The sequence below is a fragment of the Trematomus bernacchii genome, unplaced genomic scaffold, assembly GCF_902827165.1.
Source record: "Trematomus bernacchii unplaced genomic scaffold, fTreBer1.1, whole genome shotgun sequence".
In the NCBI taxonomy this organism is placed as follows: domain Eukaryota; kingdom Metazoa; phylum Chordata; class Actinopteri; order Perciformes; family Nototheniidae; genus Trematomus; species Trematomus bernacchii.
The window spans coordinates 2,501-24,219 of NW_022987786.1; the positions used below are offsets into that span (position 1 = coordinate 2,501).

The 21,719-nt window shown below is 40.8% G+C and overlaps 1 protein-coding gene across 2 annotated transcripts in view; it reads left to right on the forward strand.

Moving 5' to 3' along the window:
- Positions 1-15,799, forward strand: part of LOC117497575 (non-classical arabinogalactan protein 31-like) — a 16,917-nt gene extending 1,118 nt beyond the window's left edge. The window contains exons 3-7 of one of the 2 annotated variants that reach the window (XM_034149543.1): positions 3,674-3,782; positions 11,138-11,185; positions 11,623-11,685; positions 14,555-14,658; positions 14,963-15,799. In XM_034149543.1, coding sequence (XP_034005434.1) covers positions 3,674-3,782; positions 11,138-11,185; positions 11,623-11,685; positions 14,555-14,658; positions 14,963-15,017 — 379 coding nt within the window. In that variant the 3' untranslated portion in view covers positions 15,018-15,799. The remainder of the gene's footprint in view (positions 1-3,673; positions 3,783-11,137; positions 11,186-11,622; positions 11,686-14,554; positions 14,659-14,962) is intronic. The other variant, XM_034149544.1, reaches the window with a different exon arrangement.
- The last annotated feature ends 5,920 nt before the right edge of the window (positions 15,800-21,719 follow it).

A 21,719-nucleotide genomic window follows, 5' to 3' on the forward strand; every position in this document is an offset into this window, starting at 1 on the left:
AGTGCCTTTAGTTTTATTTTGGTGATATGAAAACTATTTAATTCAAATATAAAGATATGTTTCAGAACACCTGACACGCTGAGGTGCATCCTCACGGTGGGTTATTGACGACAGAAACAGTCAACAGATGTTTTGTTGTTGTTTACAAAATAAGCTTTCTTTACCCATGATGCAGTGTGTCTCAGTGTGAGATGCTGGACCTGGTACCTGAACACGTCTGCAGGTACTGTGAGAGGTTAACTACATACATGTGAGGTCGACCTTCGTCTCTCTGACTGCAGAGGAGCTCCTCTTCAGACCTTAAAGCTGCACACCGTCTGTTAGTGTGTGTGTGTGTGTGTGTGTGTGTGTGTGTGTGTGTGTGTGTGTGTGTGTGTGTGTGTGTGTGTGTGTGTGTGTGTGTGTGTGGTGTGTGTGTGTGTGGTGTGTGTGTGTTGTGTGTGTGTGTGTGTGTGTGTGTGTGTGTGTGTGTGTGGTGTGTGTGGTGTGTGTGTGTGTGTGTGCGTGCGTGCGTGCGTGCGTGCGTGCGTGCGTGCGTGCGTGCGTGCGTGCGCGCGTGCGTGCGTGTGCGTGTGTGTCCTTTTTACTGCAATACCTTTCAAGTTATGATAATTTTTAAACACATTATAAATCTAAAGAGAAAATAAAAAGGACATTTCGAGCAACGGTTATAAACCTGTATTTAAAATAACAGTCTGTAGTTCAGAACAGAGAGGCTTCTGGGTAATGTAGTCCTGAAAACTTGAAGAGGGTTAGCAAGGTGCAGCTTTAAGTCTGATTGTTGTTATTTAATTATAAGATAAATCCTCAGTCAGTTTGATACCAGCCAAGAGACGCCGATTGTTCCCACTGCAGCACAGACCCTGAACGCCTCTTGTGTTGTGTTTAAGTGTTAGTGGTGATTATTGTGTGTCTGTCGATGTGTTAGAGCTCGCTTTCTAAAGACATATCACGTGCTTTATTTCATTTAATGAGGGTTTTGTTTAAACTATTTTTTAAGAGTGTAATTTGTCTGTTTTTAGAGAAATCTGTTTTTAAAGTGAGTCAAATGTAACACTCATTAAAAAATACGTATGTTATCTGTGTAAGTGTCCTTGAACGCACCGCTGTGATGTGTTCAGGGTCTCATTGTTAGTGTCTGTGTTGAGGGTCTCAGTGTCTCTGTTCAGGGTCTCATTGTTAGTGTCTGTGTTCAGGGTCTCATTGTTAGTGTCTGTGTTCAGGGTCTCAGTGTTAGTGTCTGTGTTCAGGGTCTCATTGTTAGTGTCTGTGTTCAGGGTCTCAGTGTTAGTGTCTGTGTTCAGGGTCTCATTGTTAGTGTCTGTGTTCAGGGTCTCAGTGTTAGTGTCTGTGTTCAGGGTCTCAGTGTTAGTGTCTGTGTTCAGGGTCTCAGTGTTAGTGTCTGTGTTCAGGGTCTCAGTGTTAGTGTCTCTGTTCAGGGTCTCAGCGTTAGTGTCTCTGTTCAGGGTCTCATTGTTAGTGTTCAGGGTCTCATTGTTAGTGTCTGTGTTCAGGGTCTCATTGTTAGTGTCTGTGTTCAGGGTCTCAGCGTTAGTGTCTCTGTTCAGGGTCTCAGCGTTAGTGTCTCTGTTCAGGGTCTCATTGTTAGTGTCTGTGTTCAGGGTCTCATTGTTAGTGTCTGTGTTCAGGGTCTCAGTGTTAGTGTCTGTGTTCAGGGTCTCATTGTTAGTGTTCAGGGTCTCGTTGTTAGTGTCTCTGTTCAGGGTCTCAGTGTTAGTGTCTCTGTTCAGGGTCTCATTGTTAGTGTTCAGGGTCTCATTGTTAGTGTCTCTGTTCAGGGTCTCATTGTTAGTGTCTGTGTTCAGGGTCTCATTGTTAGTGTCTCTGTTCAGGGTCTCATTGTTAGTGTCTCTGTTCAGGGTCTCATTGTTAGTGTCTCTGTTCAGGGTCTCATTGTTAGTGTCTGTGTTCAGGGTCTCATTGTTAGTGTCTGTGTTCAGGGTCTCAGCGTTAGTGTCTCTGTTCAGGGTCTCAGCGTTAGTGTCTCTGTTCAGGGTCTCATTGTTAGTGTCTGTGTTCAGGGTCTCATTGTTAGTGTCTGTGTTCAGGGTCTCAGTGTTAGTGTCTGTGTTCAGGGTCTCATTGTTAGTGTTCAGGGTCTCGTTGTTAGTGTCTCTGTTCAGGGTCTCAGTGTTAGTGTCTCTGTTCAGGGTCTCATTGTTAGTGTTCAGGGTCTCATTGTTAGTGTCTCTGTTCAGGGTCTCATTGTTAGTGTCTGTGTTCAGGGTCTCATTGTTAGTGTCTCTGTTCAGGGTCTCATTGTTAGTGTCTCTGTTCAGGGTCTCATTGTTAGTGTCTCTGTTCAGGGTCTCATTGTTAGTGTCTGTGTTCAGGGTCTCAGTGTTAGTGTCTGTGTTCAGGGTCTCATTGTTAGTGTTCAGGGTCTCATTGTTAGTGTCTGTGTTCAGGGTCTCAGTGTTAGTGTCTGTGTTCAGGGTCTCATTGTTAGTGTTCAGGGTCTCGTTGTTAGTGTCTCTGTTCAGGGTCTCAGTGTTAGTGTCTGTGTTCAGGGTCTCAGTGTTAGTGTCTGTGTTCAGGGTCTCATTGTTAGTGTTCAGGGTCTCGTTGTTAGTGTCTCTGTTCAGGGTCTCAGTGTTAGTGTCTGTGTTCAGGGTCTCAGTGTTAGTGTCTGTGTTCAGGGTCTCATTGTTAGTGTCTCTGTTCAGGGTCTCATTGTTAGTGTCTCTGTTCAGGGTCTCATTGTTAGTGTCTGTGTTCAGGGTCTCAGTGTTAGTGTCTCTGTTCAGGGTCTCAGTGTTAGTGTCTCTGTTCAGGGTCTCAGTGTTAGTGTCTCTGTTCAGGGTCTCAGTGTTAGTGTCTCTGTTCAGGGTCTCAGTGTTAGTGTTCAGGGTCTCGTTGTTAGTGTTCATGGTCTCAGTGTTAGTGTCTGTGTTCAGGGTCTCATTGTTTGTGTCTGTGTTCAGGGTCTCATTGTTAGTGTCTGTGTTCAGGGTCTCATTGTTAGTGTCTCTGTTCAGGGTCTCAGTGTTAGTGTCTCTGTTCAGGGTCTCATTGTTAGTGTCTCTGTTCAGGGTCTCATTGTTAGTGTCTCTGTTCAGGGTCTCATTGTTTGTGTCTGTGTTCAGGGTCTCAGTGTTAGTGTCTCTGTTGAGGGTCTCAGTGTTAGTGTCTGTGTTCAGGGTCTCAGTGTTAGTGTCTCTGTTCAGGGTCTCATTGTTAGTGTCTCTGTTCAGGGTCTCATTGTTAGTGTCTCTGTTGAGGGTCTCAGTGTTAGTGTCTGTGTTCAGGGTCTCAGTGTTAGTGTCTGTGTTCAGGGTCTCAGTGTTAGTGTCTCTGTTCAGGGTCTCGTTGTTAGTGTCTGTGTTCAGGTCTCGTTGTTAGTGTCTGTGTTCAGGGTCTCATTGTTAGTGTCTGTGTTCAGGGTCTCATTGTTAGTGTCTGTGTTCAGGGTCTCGTTGTTAGTGTCTGTGTTCAGGGTCTCGTTGTTAGTGTCTGTGTTCAGGGTCTCATTGTTAGTGTCTGTGTTCAGGGTCTCGTTGTTAGTGTCTGTGTTCAGGGTCTCATTGTTAGTGTCTGTGTTCAGGGTCTCAGTGTTAGTGTCTGTGTTCAGGGTCTCAGTGTTAGTGTCTGTGTTCAGGGTCTCGTTGTTAGTGTCTGTGTTCAGGGTCTCATTGTTAGTGTCTGTGTTCAGGACGCCGGTGATGGAGCGAGCCGACCGCAGGAACGGAGAGCAGGTCCGACCTCTCCGATTTCACCTGAACGCACCGCCGGACATCCCTCTGACCCCCCTTCACAAAGAGGTAACCACGGCAACGATGCCTTCACTGACCACCGATATGATAAAATATTTGTTGTTTTTTTGTTCAATTCGGGCAACTTTTACAACTTAAAGGGGACCTATCATGCAAAATGCACTTTGTGATGTCTTTTATACATACATATGTGTCCCCGGTGCGTCGGGGAACTCACGCAGCGTCAGAAAATAAAACCCTCTCTCTTTTCCTCCATACCCAAATCTCTAAAAAACGGGGCTGCAACGGATTTGATACAGACTGATTCAGATTTGAACACGCACTGACGTCAGTAACGGGGTGCTCCGCCTGTATGGGCAACTCTCCACCTATCAGGGGAATGAGAGATCTGACAACAGACACAGTCTCTTCTGTCCAGCTGTGAGGTTTAACCTGCAAAGGAAACGGTGTCCATTCGCTAAAAAAACCCAAAAATAAACCCTGCGTCTTTCTTTGAAACCTCCGGCGTGATGTTTGTCTCTTTATTAGTGATAAAAGTCAGCGAGGACAGAAACTGGAAGTCCTGCTTTCACTTCGGCTCTTAAAGCTTTCACATTTCCTCAACTGTGTCTTAGAGGTACTTGTACTTTACTTGAGTATTTCCATTTGTTGCTACTTCATACTTTTACTCCACTACAGTTCAGAGGTACATGGTGTACTTTTCCTCCACTACATGTATTTAATCCCTTTAGTTACTTCACAGATGTGGATGAATGATGTGAAATATAATCAAGTGTTAAATCAGACTTTAGTTCCACCTGGAGTAAATCCACAAGCTACCCTGCAGTATACAAAGTCATTCAAACTAGCTGCACCTTTACCAGCTTTGAGAACACTTTCATGATCAATCATTATAAAACATATCATATATATTATTCTGAAATGGACCAATCTGCACAATGACTACTTTTACTGTCGCTACTTTCACTATATTTTGATGATAATACTTTTCTACTTTCACTTGAGGAACATTTTGAATGCAGGACTTTTACTGTAACAGAGTATTCCTACACTCTGGTACTTCTACTTCTACTCAAGTACAAGATCTGAGTACTTCTACTTTTACTCAAGTACAAGATCTGAGTACTTCTACTTTTACTCAAGAACAAGATCTGAGTACTTCTACTTTTACTCAAGTACAAGATCTGAATACTTCTACTTTTACTCAAGTACAAGATCTGAATACTTCTACTTTTACTCAAGTACAAGATCTGAGTACTTCTACTTTTACTCAAGTACAAGATCTGAGTACTTCTACTTTTACTCAAGTACAAGATCTGAGTACTTCTACTGTTACTCAAGAACAAGATCTGAGTACTTCTCTGGTACTTATTACTCTACTTTTACTCGAGTACAGATCTGAGTACTTCTACTTTTACTCAAGTACAAGATCTGAGTACTTCTACTTTTACTCAAGTACAAGACCTGAGTACTTCTACTTTACTCAAGTACAAGACCTGAGTACTTCTACTTTTACTCAAGTACAAGACCTGAGTACTTCTACTTTTACTCAAGTACAAGACCTGAGTACTTCTACTGTTACTCAAGTACAAGATCTGAGTACTTCTACTGTTACTCAAGTACAAGATCTGAGTACTTCTACTGTTACTCAAGTACAAGACCTGAGTACTTCTACTTTACTCAAGTACAAGATCTGAGTACTTCTACTTTTACTCAAGTACAAGATCTGAGTACTTCTACTTTTACTCAAGTACAAGACCTGAGTACTTCTACTGTTACTCAAGTACAAGATCTGAGTACTTCTACTGTTACTCAAGTACAAGACCTGAGTACTTCTACTTTTACTCAAGTACAAGATCTGAGTACTTCTACTTTACTCAAGTACAAGACCTGAGTACTTCTACTTTACTCAAGTACAAGACCTGAGTACTTCTACTTTACTCAAGTACAAGATCTGAGTACTTCTACTTTACTCAAGTACAAGACCTGAGTACTTCTACTTTACTCAAGTACAAGACCTGAGTACTTCTACTTTACTCAAGTACAAGATCTGAGTACTTCTACTTTACTCAAGTACAAGACCTGAGTACTTCTACTTTACTCAAGTACAAGACCTGAGTACTTCTACTTTACTCAAGTACAAGATCTGAGTACTTCTACTTTAACTCAAGTACAAGATCTGAGTACTTCTACTGTTACTCAAGTACAAGATCTGAGTACTTCTACTTTACTCAAGTACAAGATCTGAGTACTTCTACTTTACTCAAGTACAAGATCTGAGTACTTCTACTGTTACTCAAGTACAAGACCTGAGTACTTCTACTTTACTCAAGTACAAGATCTGAGTACTTCTACTTTACTCAAGTACAAGACCTGAGTACTTCTACTTTACTCAAGTACAAGACCTGAGTACTTCTACTTTACTCAAGTACAAGATCTGAGTACTTCTACTGTTACTCAAGTACAAGATCTGAGTACTTCTACTGTTACTCAAGTACAAGACCTGAGTACTTCTACTTTTACTCAAGTACAAGATCTGAGTACTTCTACTTTACTCAAGTACAAGACCTGAGTACTTCTACTTTACTCAAGTACAAGACCTGAGTACTTCTACCAGTGTTGATATCACTTGAATGCAGGTGTATTGAACGTGGTTGCAACACATGGTGAAATAAAGTTACAGAAAGTGAGTCAACATCACGCTGCAGAGGTTTCTCACGTCAACAAGCTGCTGGTCTGACCTTCTTCTGCGCATGTGTCAGCTGTTTCTCTGCTTCCTGTTTCCTGTTTCATCAGGTTCATGACCGACCTACTGCTCCCACTAAGCCCCTCCCCCCCGACCCCGCCCCTAAACCCTCCCCCACAGGTAACCAGGTGCTAATGTCTCTATGCTAACGTCTCTGTGCTAACTTCTGTTTATTTAAATCTCTTTGCTAACCTCTCTGTGCTAACCTCTTTGTGCTAACGTCTCTGTGCTAACCTCTCTGCGCTAACGTCTCTGTGCTAACGTCTCTGTGCTAACGTCTCTGTGCTAACGTCTCTGTGCTAACCTCTCTGCGCTAACCTCTCTGTGCTAACCTCTTTGTGCTAACCTCTCTGTGCTAACCTCTCTGCGCTAACGTCTCTGTGTGTTAGCATCTCTGTGCTAACGTCTCTGTGTGTTAGCATCTCTGTGCTAACGTCTGTGTGTTAGCATCTCTGTGCTAACGTCTCTGTGTGTTAGCGTCTGTGTGCTGACCAGGGGCGTCGCCTGGACCTGAAAACATTCGGGGCTTAGCCCACAGTGGCGGCGGCACTACAGTGGCATTTTTCACTGCAACACTCCCCACACTCACACACACACACAGTACACCCGCGACTGTTACAATGAAGGCTCGATAATCAGCTCACGGCATATAGGCAGGGGTAAAGTGGTATTTTTTTGAGTGGGGGGTGGACCTCACCTCCACTAGGGGGGTCCGGGGGGATGCTCCCCCTGGAAGATTTTTTAAATATTGAAGTTAAAAGCATCAATCTGGTGCACTTTGAGAGCAACATGAAGAGATCTATGGATACCTCTCTCAACACCCATATGAAGCAGAACTAAACAGATGTACTTTTTCTTTATGGATATTTTACTAATCACTCCCCTTTTAAACTCTATTCTTGTTTTACTGCCATATAGTATTTCATAACTGTTTTTCCTTTATTCTCTTTTTTTTATATAACTATAATGATCATATGAAGGTGTGCCGCGGAAATAATCTTTTGAATAATTTGTGACCAAACCGTTTGAGACCCACTGAGATAACTTAGACTAACTATCTAAACACTCAGAGAGTCCTTTAGCTCACCTGAGCCTCTGAGCATTCACACCAGCCTTTTATAGTCCGGTTGAATCGAACCCTGGTGCGTTTAGCCGCTTGGTGCGGTTCATTTGGGTCGGTGTGAACACAGTCCGAGACCTCTTAAGTGAACTAAACAACCGGACTCTGGTCCGCTAAAATAGGTGGTCTCGGAACGCTTGCTTGCGAACTCTGGAGCGGTTCATTGCTGGTGTGAACGCAGTCCGCACCAAAACATAGGAAGTGTAGTATTTACGTGTCACAAGAACGCGGATGTCTTCAAAAATCTTTAGAGAAAGAGTCTTTCAAGACATCCGCGGTTGTTCAGTTAAAGAGTGAAGCAGGATGAAGTGTTCAACAGTGTCGTGTAAAGTAAAAATGCTCCGTCAACTACTTAAAATTAAGAACACCTGTCGTCGGTGAAACCCCCTCCTTACTGCAGAACGTCTCTCATTATATGTGTTATAATGTTTTTTAACGGACGTTGTCTGATTCTATAATCATATGCGCGGGCCGCTAGAGTCTGTTGATCTCCAGATTAACAGCAGCATGAAAATAACCTGCCGATAAAGTGCCGATGCTCCATGGCGGAGGCTCCGGTAGAAATTGTCGGGATTTGCGTTTTTACCCCCTTAATGTCTGACCAATGGTTGAACAGCATTTCCGTGCACATGACTTGTGTTAAAGCCCCGAATGCCCAGGCCAGGAGACGCCACTGGTGCTGACTACTGTGCTAACGTCTGTGTTTGTTAGCGTCTCTGTGCTTACATCTTTGTGCTAACATCTCTGCGTTTACGTCTCTGTGCTAACGTCTCTGTGCTAACTTCTGTGCTAACGTCTGTGCTAACGTCTGTGTGTTGGCGTCTCTATGCTAACGTCTGTTTGCTAATGTCTCTGTGCTAACGTCTATGAGGTGTGATTTGTGCCAAAGAACAGACAACTAAGCTGACTGAGCGGATAACTAACGTGTGAACGTGCGCCAACGCCTCCATCAATTTTGAATGGGTTGACGTAGAATACAGGCGACGTCACGACGATGTCAGACGTCACGGCAACGTATCATATGTGCGCTCAAAGTACGCGCTCACGTGGCGGCGGCGTAGCTTAAAAAGCGCTATCTTAGATATGCGTGTTGATAACGTACGTGTGGATATGCGCGTGAATAACGTACGTGTGGATAAGCGTGTGAATAACGTATGTCTCGCCTCCGTTAGCATTGTATAGCATTATCCTAGCATTATATTTTTCGAATGATTCCGCTCCTACAGTAGTTTGGAGGCACAGTATTGGTATCACTCTCTCTCTCTCTCGAACAGCTGATCGCTGCACTGAGCTGTCCCTCCCTCAAGGTGTGTTTGGGTGTGTCTCTGTGTCTCATTCACTGTCCCTCAGGTGCTACTGCCCCGAGGTTGTAGCATGTTTCGATTGCCAGTTTGTGGCTTGTATGTCTTGTGAACGCAACGCTGGCATGATGTGGCCTGCTGACATGGCCTCTAATAAACACACAGGACTAAAATAATACGTGTTTAATTCAGCCCAGATGCGGTGACTGCAGGCCAAATCCATTAATGTGGCATATATTGAAGGTGTTCAAAGTTGCACCGGTATGAAGCGCAGTGAGAACCACGCACCTGTCAGACCAGACCTTTATATACAGTCTATGTGTCAGACTGGCGAATGGGCACATTTACATTTCAGGAGAATAATGAAGATGTGATTGGTTGTTCCACTCTCCGTTCCTCACGAGACCAGCGCGCTGCTGTTTACATTAGTGTGGACTGGACCGACTGAAACTGACGGCAAGGTTAATTATTGTGGAAGGATGGACCCCCACCCTGCAACAAAAGGCAGCGAAATGTGCTAAAATCACTGATTTATTCAGAACCCCCTATGGTATAGAATGACGAAGCAGAAAGTAAGTGAGCGAACATTATGAGCCACATTTCTTTCTATATTGTAGCCTGATACAAACATAATAAATCACAAACATAATAAATCACAAACATAATAAATCATTGGATAGTGTTTTTATATAATAGAAATAAAGTAATGTATTAAGACTCAGTGCGAGTTATTACTTTCTTCCTTTACTTGGCATTCTTCAAAGATACACAGACATTGCAGCACATCGTTTCACGTCTTCGTACTTTCTCAGCATTAAAGTGCAATGTGTTGGTGAACCTTTGTTTCCTCCTGACAGCTCACTTAAGGTATACTCAATTCAATTCAATAGCTTTATTAGCATGACCTCAGTTACATATAGTATTGCCAAAGCTCTGTATAGTTGCAACATCTATACAAAATATATATATATACACAATATATATATACTCCCCCTTGTGGCCAAAGGGGGACACAACTCGTCTTCAGATGCTTGAGTGCAGCAAAATGTAGCACAGTGACTATTTTATCAACTAAACATAAAAAACAATAGCCTACATATTTTAGTAAACGGGACATTATAATCTCCGCACATTAACTCTATATTTGCCTCTGCCATGGTGCCACAATGAAATGAAATAAAATAAACAATAGGGGTTGCCTCTTCTCTGAACTTCTATGTATACTGCATCCCTCCAAATCAAATAAACCATAAACAAATACATAAAGTCGTGTTCACTGCAGCGATCTATTTCACACACAAAACTATATGAAAACTTGGTGATATACAGTTTTCTCCTGGAGACCAAGGGAAGACAGGCTTCTCCTGTGTTTCAGCCTTTGTTATCATTTTGATAATTAAAAATATATATTCTTGTCTGTGGTTGTTTTTGCATTCAGGGCATACAAGAGGTGTAACGTTATTTTAATACCAAAACTATATTGAAATAGAGTCTAGCTTGAACAGCAACTAAGTAGCTGTAACATTACTGGGTTATTTGGTGTAAGTAAAGTAACTTCAGACGCAGACGTCACGTAGCTTCTCAGACGAGAGGGGTGGCAACGAGAGTGTGAGGTTATTTCTCTCGCGGCATAGTTCACGGCATGGTAGGCGACGATCGACACGATTGGCTGCTCAGTGAGTTCAGTCTTTGGCACAAATCACACCTCATAAACGTCTGTGTGTTAGCGTCTCTGTGCTAACGTCTGTGTGTTAGCGTCTCTGTGCTAACGTCTCTGTGTGTTAGCGCCTCTATGCTAACGTCTGTGTGTTAGCGTCTCTGTGCCAACGTCTCTTTGTGTTAGCGTCTCTGTGTGTTAGCGTCTCTGTGCTAACGTCTCTGTGTGTTAGCGTCTCTGTGCTAACGTCTGTGTGTTAGCGTCTCTGTGCTAACGTCTCTGTGTGTTAGCGTCTCTGTGCTAACGTCTCTGTGTGTTAGCGTCTCTGTGCTAACGTCTCTTTGTGTTAGCGTCTCTTTGTGTTAGCGTCTCTGTGCTAACGTCTCTGTGTGTTAGCGTCTCTGTGCTAACGTCTGTGTGTTAGCGTCTCTGTGCTAACGTCTCTGTATGTTAGCTTCTCTGTGCTAACGTCTGTGCTAGCGTCCGAGTTAAATCATGATCAGAGAAAATGTTTTATCGTCTCTTATTTCTGACCCTGCTGCTCTGTAACTTTTATTTCTGCTTTAACCTGCTAACCAGCGACCTGCCCCCCCCAGCAAGCCTCTGCCCTGCGACCCCCCCGCTCAGGTACACTCACCTGTACAGTTTCTGCAAAGTTTAATACAGTCTTCTTCTACTAAAGAGTTTGAAGCTGCATTTATAATGGTGACTTTAAATCATCATTTGAAAGCTGCAAATTCAGATTTGTTGTGTAATTATTTTGATTTAAACGGTGGGTGAATGCTGACTTGTAGAAGTGCTTTGATAGACTAATGATTAATACATGTAATTGACCATATATTTTCTTGATCTCCCCGAGTTGATTGACTGATATCATTAAAGTCATCAGATTTCAGTCTGAATTCATTCACTTCACTGCATGATGTTTGTACATGTTCTCTCCTTTGCTCTGTTTCTATCTGCATGCAGCACTAATAACTCAAATTAAAAATATGTCTGAGCATGATGTTCCTGTTTAACCCTCTCTTGTACTGAATGCCCCCCCTCCCCCCACTAACCTCCAGCTGCTCGGGAGACCAGCTCCACCCAACAAGCCCCTCCCCCCTGACCCTGGCACACCTGCACAGGTACACCTGTTAGCATGTAGCTGTTAGCATATAGCAGATAGTTTGTAGCTTCTAACACAGAGCTGTTGGAATTCAGCCGCTCAAATGTTGCTGTTAGCATGAAGCTGTTAAAATGTAGTTGTTAGCATGAAGCTGTTAAAATGTAGTTGTAAGCATGAAGCTGCTAGTATGTAGTTGTTAGCATGTAGCTGCTAGTATGTAGCTGTTAGCATGTAGCTGTTAGCATGTAGCCGAGAGTTTGTAGCTTTTAACATTGACCTGTTAGAATTCAGCTACTAGAATATAGCTGTTAGCATGTAGCTGTTAAAAAGTAGCTGTTAGCATGAAGCTGTTAAAAAGTAGCTGTTAGCATGAAGCTGTTAAAATGTAGCTGTTAGTATGTAGCTGCTAGAATTTAGCTGTTAGCATGTAGCTGTTAAAAAGTAGCTGTTAGCATGAAGCTGTTAAAAAGTAGCTGTTAGCATGAAGCTGTTAAAATGTAGCTGTTAGTATGTAGCTGCTAGAATTTAGCTGTTAGCATGTAGCTGTTAAAAAGTAGCTGTTAGCATGACACTGTTAAAAAGTAGCTGTTAGCATGAAGCTGTTAAAATGTAGCTGTTAGTATGTAGCTGCTAGAATTTAGCTGTTAGCATGTAGCTGTTAAAAAGTAGCTGTTAGCATGAAGCTGTTAAAATGTAGCTGTTAGTATGTAGCTGCTAGAATTTAGCTGTTAGCATGTAGCTGTTAAAAAGTAGCTGTTAGCATGAAGCTGTTAAAATGTAGCTGTTAGTATGTAGCTGCTAGAATTTAGCTGTTAGCATGTAGCTGTTAAAAAGTAGCTGTTAGCGTGAAGCTGTTAAAAAGTAGCTGTTAGCATGAAGCTGTTAAAATGTAGCTGTTAGTATGTAGCTGCTAGAATTTAGCTGTTAGCATGTAGCTGTTAAAAAGTAGCTGTTAGCATGAAGCTGTTAAAATGTAGCTGTTAGTATGTAGCTGCTAGAATTTAGCTGTTAGCATGTAGCTGTTAAAAAGTAGCTGTTAGCATGAAGCTGTTAAAAAGTAGCTGTTAGCATGAAGCTGTTAAAATGTAGCTGTTGGTATGTAGCTGCTAGAATTGAGCTGTTAGCATGTAGCTGTTAAAAAGTAGCTGTTAGCATGAAGCTGTTAAAAAGTAGCTGTTAGCATGAAGCTGTTAAAATGTAGCTGTTAGTATGTAGCTGCTAGAATTTAGCTGTTAGCATGTAGCTGTTAAAAAGTAGCTGTTAGCATGAAGCTGTTAAAAAGTAGCTGTTAGCATGAAGCTGTTAAAATGTAGCTGTTAGTATGTAGCTGCTAGAATTGAGCTGTTAGCATGTAGCTGTTAAAAAGTAGCTGTTAGCATGACACTGTTAAAATGTAGCTGCTAGCATGAAGCTGTTAAAATGTAGCTGTTAGTATGTAGCTGCTAGAATTGAGCTGTTAGCATGTAGCTGTTAAAAAGTAGCTGTTAGCATGACACTGTTAAAATGTAGCTGCTAGCATGTAGCTTCTTCATTGAAAAATCAATTATGCAAATATTTTAATTCTGAAGAACTCTGAAGAAAAAACGTTGAATTAAGGCTGTGCGATTATGGCAAAAATCATAATCACGATTATTTTGGTTAATAATTGATATCACGATTATTAAATACGATTATTCATTGACTTTGAAAACATCCATTTATTGATCTTTAAAACAAATACAAATAATAATTTCCAACAGTATCTTTGTAACTGTAGATTACCCTGAACGTATAATTCAACTGAAAAACCAATACAAAAATAAATGATACATTTAAATAAATAATATCAAAATAATAAATACCAATAAACAAGATCAACAAATATTTTGGAGCGCACTTCCACAAGCTACTAAACATATATAAATATGATAAATAAAAATAAATTAGACCAAAAATAAATTAGATCAAATATGTTGCACTGTCACAACCTAGCAAAGCAAAATAATAGTTTTTTTCGATTATGTTTGTTTTCGTAATTATGGCAGGCCAAAATCGTAATTGCGATTAAAATACGATTAATTGCACAGCCCTACGTTGAATCATATTTTTTCCGAACTGAATAGCTTTCATTTGAATCATTTCTCTGAATAAGGTCACAGCAGATTTAGTTCAGGTGAGGTGATTGGATCAGACAGGTGTGTTCAGGAACAGAAATGAGCATCGGACATTTACACCGGCGGGTGAAATGCACCTGTTACTGTTGAGTTTCTGGGAGAGGGGGTGGGATTAAATGAGTGTAAACTTCTTCCCACTTCTTTTCGGATGTGTAGTTAGGTAAATCATTTGTTTATAGATCATTTGAAAGTCAATAATATTTTTGTTTATCAATCTGATACTGCTTAAAGGTGGGGTAGGTAAGTTTGAGAAACCGGCTCGAGATACACTTGTTGTTATATTCCATGGAATGCTCTTAACATCCCGATAGCAATGAATATCTGAAGTGCTTTGACAATAAATCCATAAATAAATATCACCTGTGGAAGCTGTAGTTCTGTAAAAAGCACGACCAATCATCTGAGCCGGCCCGGCTAAAATGACTGGATGGCCTACCTGCCTGTCAGCCTTCCATCTGTGCACAAACTTATCTCGTGCCCTCATTGGTCATTGGTCGTGTGTGTTGGAGGAGGGGCTCTGTGAGGAAGTGGCAGATTTTTTCCGGCTGTGTATTTTCAAATTCTTGCGCACTCGAGCCGGTTTCTTCAAAATTACCTACCCCACCTTTAAGTTTGTACAGTATCATAATTCTCTTCTTTCATTTCATTATTTGTATTATCTTTTGTATTATTGTTTTACACGTTCGAAATAAATCAAATCAAATTAAAAGTTATTACCCATGATGCTCTCCTCAGATCCCTCTCAAACCTTTGGTCCCTGTGAAGCCTCGTCTGGTCGCCCCCCTGCCCAACTGCCCCCCCCGACACGGAGCAGCTGCTAACCCAGCCGGACCCAAAAGGTACGGCCCCTGGGGGTCTTTGAAGTCGTTGGGACAATTATTTATTTTCAAGTTTGTTTATTTGACAAAAGAACAGGAAATATTTTAGTTTTTTTTAAGGAGTCTGTTTTTCTTAATGCACATTCAAGTATTTGATTGATTTAGCTAACTTATAACTTAACTTATGAGGCGATATCCCTCTCCTCTAGTTAGCGGCCCAGCCCTTCTTATGTTTTTCTATATGTGGCCCTCGGAGAACAAAGTTTGGACCCCCCAGGTCTAATGAAAAGGAAGGTTTAAAGTAACCTCAGGTCTCTTTCTGCAGACGCCCCCCTCTGCGGCCCGCAGGCGCTCAGAGAGTCGACTCATCGGCGCTCTGACGGAGCGAAGACCAGCTTTAAATAAAACGTTGGTCTGTTCGCCCGAAGATGAAGATGAAGATGAAGATGACTTTGCTTTCGTCGGATTTCTCTCAGAGACTGTTGATCCTCGGCAGTGATGCGCAGTGCCTTATGGACCCTGAGAAGGGAATAAAGACCGGGTCTCACACTGTGGCCCCGGACCCGAGGAGGATCACGGGAAATAGTTTTGAACCTACAATCAGGATTTTCTTTTTAGCAAAACAATGAAATGCAGAAAGTTTCAGACACTTTAAGGAACAGGATTATATATAATCACGGAGTTTAACCTTTATGTTGCTAACGGGACTTTCCTCGGACAGCTCGGACCTTTACCAAAACCTTCTGGGATTTTGTGAAGTTTAAAATATTTTGAGAAAAAAGTGTTAGAATTATTTTTGGCTGAACACTGACATTTTTGGGGAAACACCAATATTTTATAAAGTAATATTTAGAGGAAAAAGTTGTAATATTTCGGGGATAAAGTCATAATTATTTGAGGATGACGTTTCTATTAAAAGAGAAAGCTAGCGTTGACAACTTTATTTAAAAATATTATGAATTAATCTTCTAAAAAAAAGACTTTATCTTCTAAATATTTTGACAATTTCCTCTAAATTGTACTCCTTTATGCTTTTTCATTTTGTAATATTATGACAATTCCTTTAATATATTCTGACCTTTTTCTTGCCTCCACTTCATTCTGAAATGCTAAAACCGTTTTCTTAAAATGTTTTGATTTTGTGATCTGATGTAACTTATTTTTTCTAAATAATGATCAATGTTATTGCTGAACTTTCCGCCGCAGTGATTCAAAGCCAAACTCGAAGTCAACATTTTGAGAATAAAGTCAAACTTTCAGAATATAACGCCAGGATTTAGATTTATTCTTGACACAATTTACCTTTTTTATCTACAATGAATTAAAGCGTCACGTGAAGGCAAAACATCCCTTTAAGAATATTTGTTTTATTAAAATGTGTGAAAGTGATGTCCGTTCAATCTATTGCTGCACAGGAAACTGAATCTGTTTTTACCTGACGATCCTTAAAGAGCTTCAGATCAAACATGTCCAGATATTCAAGTTGGTTGGTTGGTTAGTTGGTTGATTGGTTGGTTGATTGATTGATTGGTTGGTTGATTGATTGGTTGGTTGATTGGTTGATTGATTGGTTGGTTGGTTGGTTGTTTGGTTGGTTGATTGATTGGTTGGTTGGTTGGTTGGTTAGTTGGTTGATTGTTTTGTTGGTTGATTGTTTATGTTGGTTGTTTGGTCGATTGGTTGGTTGGTTGGTTGATTGTTTATGTTGTTTGGTTGGTTGTTTGGTTAGTTGGTTGATTGTTTATGTTGGTTGGTTGATTGGTTGGTTGGTTGTTTGTTTGGTTGGTTGATTGGTTGCTGGAACAATTGGCCATTTGGTTGGTTGGTTGGTTGGTGGAAAGATGTATTGGTTGTTTGCCAGATTGGTTGTTAGATTGATAATTGATTGATTAGGTAAATTGTTGATATTCATGCTGTTCGTGTCCTGCTATGTTCACATGTTTGCTGCTAGAGGAAATGTCCTCAATAAAACCAACTTTCTGCATTTTCTGCTCGTTGGTTTGTTTATTTACAGGTCTTTTTTTAAAGAAAGTCAGTCCGATTCCTGAAAGAAAAATTGAATTTTGAGAAAAAGTTGGAATTCGGAAAAAAAGAGTCACATTTCTTGAAAAATGTAAAAGTTCAGAAAAATGTCAACAGTTTTAGGAAAGTCTGAATTTTGCGAAAGATACAGAATTAATTTTGAAAAAATTAAGAAACCTTAGAAATAAAGCAGAATTCTGACAAAAAAAAGTTGAGACTGAAACATTTCCGAATGTTGAGGAAAAAGTCTAAGAATTCTGAAGTCAGAAATGTCTTTCTTCTTCAGATTTCTTAAAAAATGTCAAAGTTCAGAAAAAAGATAGAATTTTAGAGAAAAGCAGAGATTCTCAAAAAAGTCAGAATTTTTTGAAAAAAGTCGAGTTAGAAAAATGTACAACTTTTTAAAAACATCAATATTTTTAAGAAGAAAGTCAGAATTCTTGAAAAAAGTCTGAAACTTGAGAAAATTCAGAAACAACAATTCCCTCCATAATATCTGGTTTATATTACTGTAAAAACATCTCGTTCGAAAACTGGATTTATTCATGTTTCGCCTCAAAAATCACATTTTTCAAGACCACATAACGATAGAGCCGAGTAGAGCCTGAACCGTAATGTAAGTCAGTTAAGGCATCTGTTCAACAATGTTGACCTTTTAATGATCAATAATTGCCATAATGATCAATAATTGCCATAATGTTCAATACTTTTAATGAAGTGTACGAGTACGTTTCATTACAATGAGAATGGTTCATTACCAGGAAAAGAAAACTCCTTGTAATAACTTTTTATTGTGAAGTGACGATTTAATTTGAATTTATGTATTTATTTAGGACCATGCATACAAATACAATAATCTCAGGAAAGAGAAGAGATGATTTATGCCAGATCTGAGCTAATAGCTCATTTCCATCTGCATGTATAACAATCAACAAACACTACAAACATTGCATAATCGCTATCAGACAAACAGTTATAAAACAAGATTAAAGTACAGGTCTGTAAAGTAGTACATAGTACATTTAAAATATAATATTACAATACAGTTAAAATTGAACCCTTTTGTTGAGGACAATATTAACCTTGGTGTTTAACCCAGTTTATTACATGGCTTAGTTGAATACTCGATTCTGATTGGTCAATTCAGAACACGTGACACGTTGTTAATCCAGTAGTACTTAAGTTGTTAAGGTCCAGACATAGACATCAAACGGCGACACATATTCAGTGTGCAGTTCCTTTGGCATGAGGGCAGGGATATCTAGATACTTCCCAACGTCTGACATCATGACTTGAGCTACTTTTAAAGCAAGCAACGATGTTTTCAAATCTGTAATCAAAAAGCTCCTCAAAAACGCTATCGAAGCAGTTCCTGCCATTGCTACGTAATTCAAACGGTAACAACGGACTATTTTTCTTAGCGGATGCATGTCAATTTAAATCAATAAAACTACTTTTTAAATCAATAATACTATTTTTTAAATCAATAAAAACATTTTCTAAATCTATAAAAGCATTTCAATTAATGTTGTTACTTTGTTGAGAATGTGGCCTTGTAATAAGCGGGATAATGTGCAGCGAGGCGGTCATTAAAAGAACCCATATCACTTACTTATCACACTTCTCCTATAGTCAGCGAACTCTTTAACCAGAAGAAACGTGGGCGAGAGATCTGGAACCAGAGGCGAGGGATCTGAATCTGAAAAGTCCTTACGAGAAACCAAATGTGACTCATACCCCTTTCACACCAAGGCTTTTCCCGTTCTAGCTCCGTGCTAGAGCTTTTCTGGTTCAGAACCGGTTCTTCGGTTCAGCTCCCGCTCTGTTCACACCGCTCAGAGCCCGACTGGTGCTGCCGCTGCTGCGTCATGACGTCACAGTTTACGTCGCTGATTTTCTCCTCAACGGCGTTACGGCGCTCACTACTTCAACAACAATGGGACACTGCTTCGGGTCGATGATCGTGTTGCTTTTAATCATACGAAGCCAGATTAAATTAAATAACGACTTCTCCAACCTTATACTTTTCTCCAGAGTGCCGTGGTTCATTGTTTATTAATGTGTTTCATTTAGCGACCGCTGCAGTGCTGGCTGCTCTTCCACGGGAGTGTATTCTCCCGTTAGCTCCGGGTTAGCTCACACGGCTCTAAAGTATTCACTGTCTGACTGTCACACAAGCAGCTGATACATATCCCCAGTTCCCCTTAAGTGAATGTGTGTCAGTCTGAATTGACGCTGTTTGGCATCACAACGCTGTTATGAAAGTTTCTCTGGTATAACATGGGTGATGTTAGCATAGCAACCGAAGCTAAACTGACTACTTGCTAAGCAGTTTTCTACAGGCACTTTTTACCGGCGTATTTTTCATTATGATTCTACTTGTGATAGTCGGACATGACAACCTGTGCAGCCCATGTATTGATTCCATCCGATAGCTGCTATACTAACAAACAAAACGTCTGCCTGCTCTCCACAATGATCAATAACAGCGAACGGATGGTCAAAGTAAGGTACAAATAAACAGAATCACACGAAGCCTGGTTAGTGTTGCCTGACTTTATAAAGTGTGTTTTTTTTAACAAGTGTGTGGTTGCGTTCTAGTCACTTTGCTCAGCACTACTGCTTGTTACAACTTTTATTTGCCGTACTCGCCTTAACTGTTAGCTCAGGTTAATCTCGCCCCCCTCCGACGTAAGCGTGACGTATGCGGTTCTTGCTTCTAGACGGACAACTTTTTGGTGCTCGAAACGAACCGGATTCCGGAGCTTAGAGGCGGCTCCGCTGCGGTGTGAACAGGAAAACCCGGTGCTTTTCAAGCTCCAGCTCTGAACCGGCCCCGAAACACCGTTGGTGTGAATGGGGTATCAGAGAAACCGTCTAAAACCTCGTGTCTCTAAACTCATGTGCTTAAAGGAAAAAGAAGCACCATCAAGAAATAATAAATAAATATAATTTTCACTGAATCTTCACTCTTTTCTTACAAAATACATTCACTTGTCAGGATTGTAACCATTCAAATGTGGAGGGATTATCTTTTCACTGTCTTGGTCGGTTCCCACAGCCCATCAGAGACGGCACCTCTCCACCTTCAAAACACTCACAAAAACTCACCTCTTCAATCTGGCTTCTAATGTGTGATTGTTTTTGTATTGCTTGATTTTTATTTGACTTCAACTATATTTATTTGTTGTTCTTTTCTTTTCACTATCTCTGTAAAGCGACTTTGAGCACCCGTAAAAGCGCTTACAAAATAAATCTATTATTATTATTATTAAATGATTAAAAACCAGACATTGGATTTTGATGCATATTTATATTTTTCTCAGAATCATTTGAACAGACGATAAGCTGTTGTCTTTTAACCCCTTGTGCTTATTTTTAAGAAACGTTCCTCCGATGTCCTCAGAGCACCAACATGTCCCCTCCCTTTTAAAGAATGCTTTACAAAATATTATTTAAATTATAAAACAAAAGGTGAAATCTTTGAACCAAGATCAGTTTTCATCATAACTGCAAAATATTAATTTATTTTCAGAATTTAACCCTTGAAATGCCAATTGGCTAACATGATGCTACTGATATTTTTTAATGAAAAAACACAACAATTAAATTATAATTGTGTGTGCTCAGCACTAGTGTTGCATGTGACACACAGTACGCATTAACAGGTGATATGATCAGGCTTCGGGGGAAATGGATTACATGTAACAGGATACAAAAAAGTAACTGTATTCGATTACCCATCCATCCAGCCATCTTCTCCCGCTTATCCGTGGTCGGGTCGTGGAGGTATCAGTTCCAGCAGAGAGCCCCAAACGTTCCTTTCCCCTCATCAACCAGCTCTATTTGCTGTTCTCCAGCCCTGCAGGGGGCTGATTCTGTGAGCTGCAGCTGACCACGCCCCCCTGCAGGAGAGGGGAGCGTGCTCTGAACAGCTGCTGGGCTCTCAGAAGAGGGGGGGGATCTCCGTCCTCCGTGTTTTATTATATTATTATATAGAGTCGTTATTCATTTGTTTTAAAGCTCAATAAATAACAAAGAAGACCTTTGACCGGCACTTTATAATTTTGTCTGGAAGATTTAAACTTTAACGGACATCTTGACCGGCGAAAGAAACTGAAACTGAAACTCTGCCGCACGGTCCCCTCGTTCCTTGGAAGAGGCGGAGAGGTGGGTGTTTGTCATCTGCTGGTGGACTAACCGGAGAGAATTACAGTGCTTGCCTCGACGGGGAGGGATTGCATTGAATTAAAGCAGCGGGAGCAAACGCTTGCCTCGGGGAGGGAGAAAGAAAGCCACAGCGGAGAATAAACAGAAGGGTAACCATGGTAACTATGGGCGGGAAGTCTTCTTCGCTGCTTTTGTGGCAGACTACAGCGCCACTTACAGGCCTGGCATATGTACTACAGCGTCTCCAGCGCTTTCGAGCGACAATGGCCGGCCGTGGCCCAACCCCACATTCCCCTGATTGGTGGAGTTGGCCCAATAGCCGTAGCGCCACCGTCCTGACGTCAGGACAGTGTTCAAATCTGGATCAGTTTTGATCAGATCCGTTGCAGCCCCTTTTTTAGAGATTTGGGTATGGAGGAAAATAGAGAGGGTTGTGTTTTCTGACACTTGGTGAGTTCCCTGGAACACCGGGGACACATATTCATGTAGAAAAGACGTACAAAAGTGCATTTTGCATGATAGGTCCCCTTTAAATAAATAAGTAATCAGATTACTGTTAAACAGCATTTGTAAACTATGTCTAAAAAATGTTATATGAAATATCTTAGTTTCTACTTTTCTGAGGTTACAGTATTACAAACACTTAAGTAAACAACATCTTAATGTTATTTATATTCTCTTGTTTTTATTTGCATTGCATTTGATATCCAATCCAAAAGATATGGAAAGTAATCAGGTTACTTTTTATATATTAAAACTCAGAATAGGTTACTAATTTCATTTTTGGTCATGTGCGTTGTAAGGCATTGACTGTAAAGGGGCCCTCCTGACAGGATGATGAAACCTCCGTCCACAGTGACAGGAAGTTGAGGTTTCTGAGGTTTCTGAGT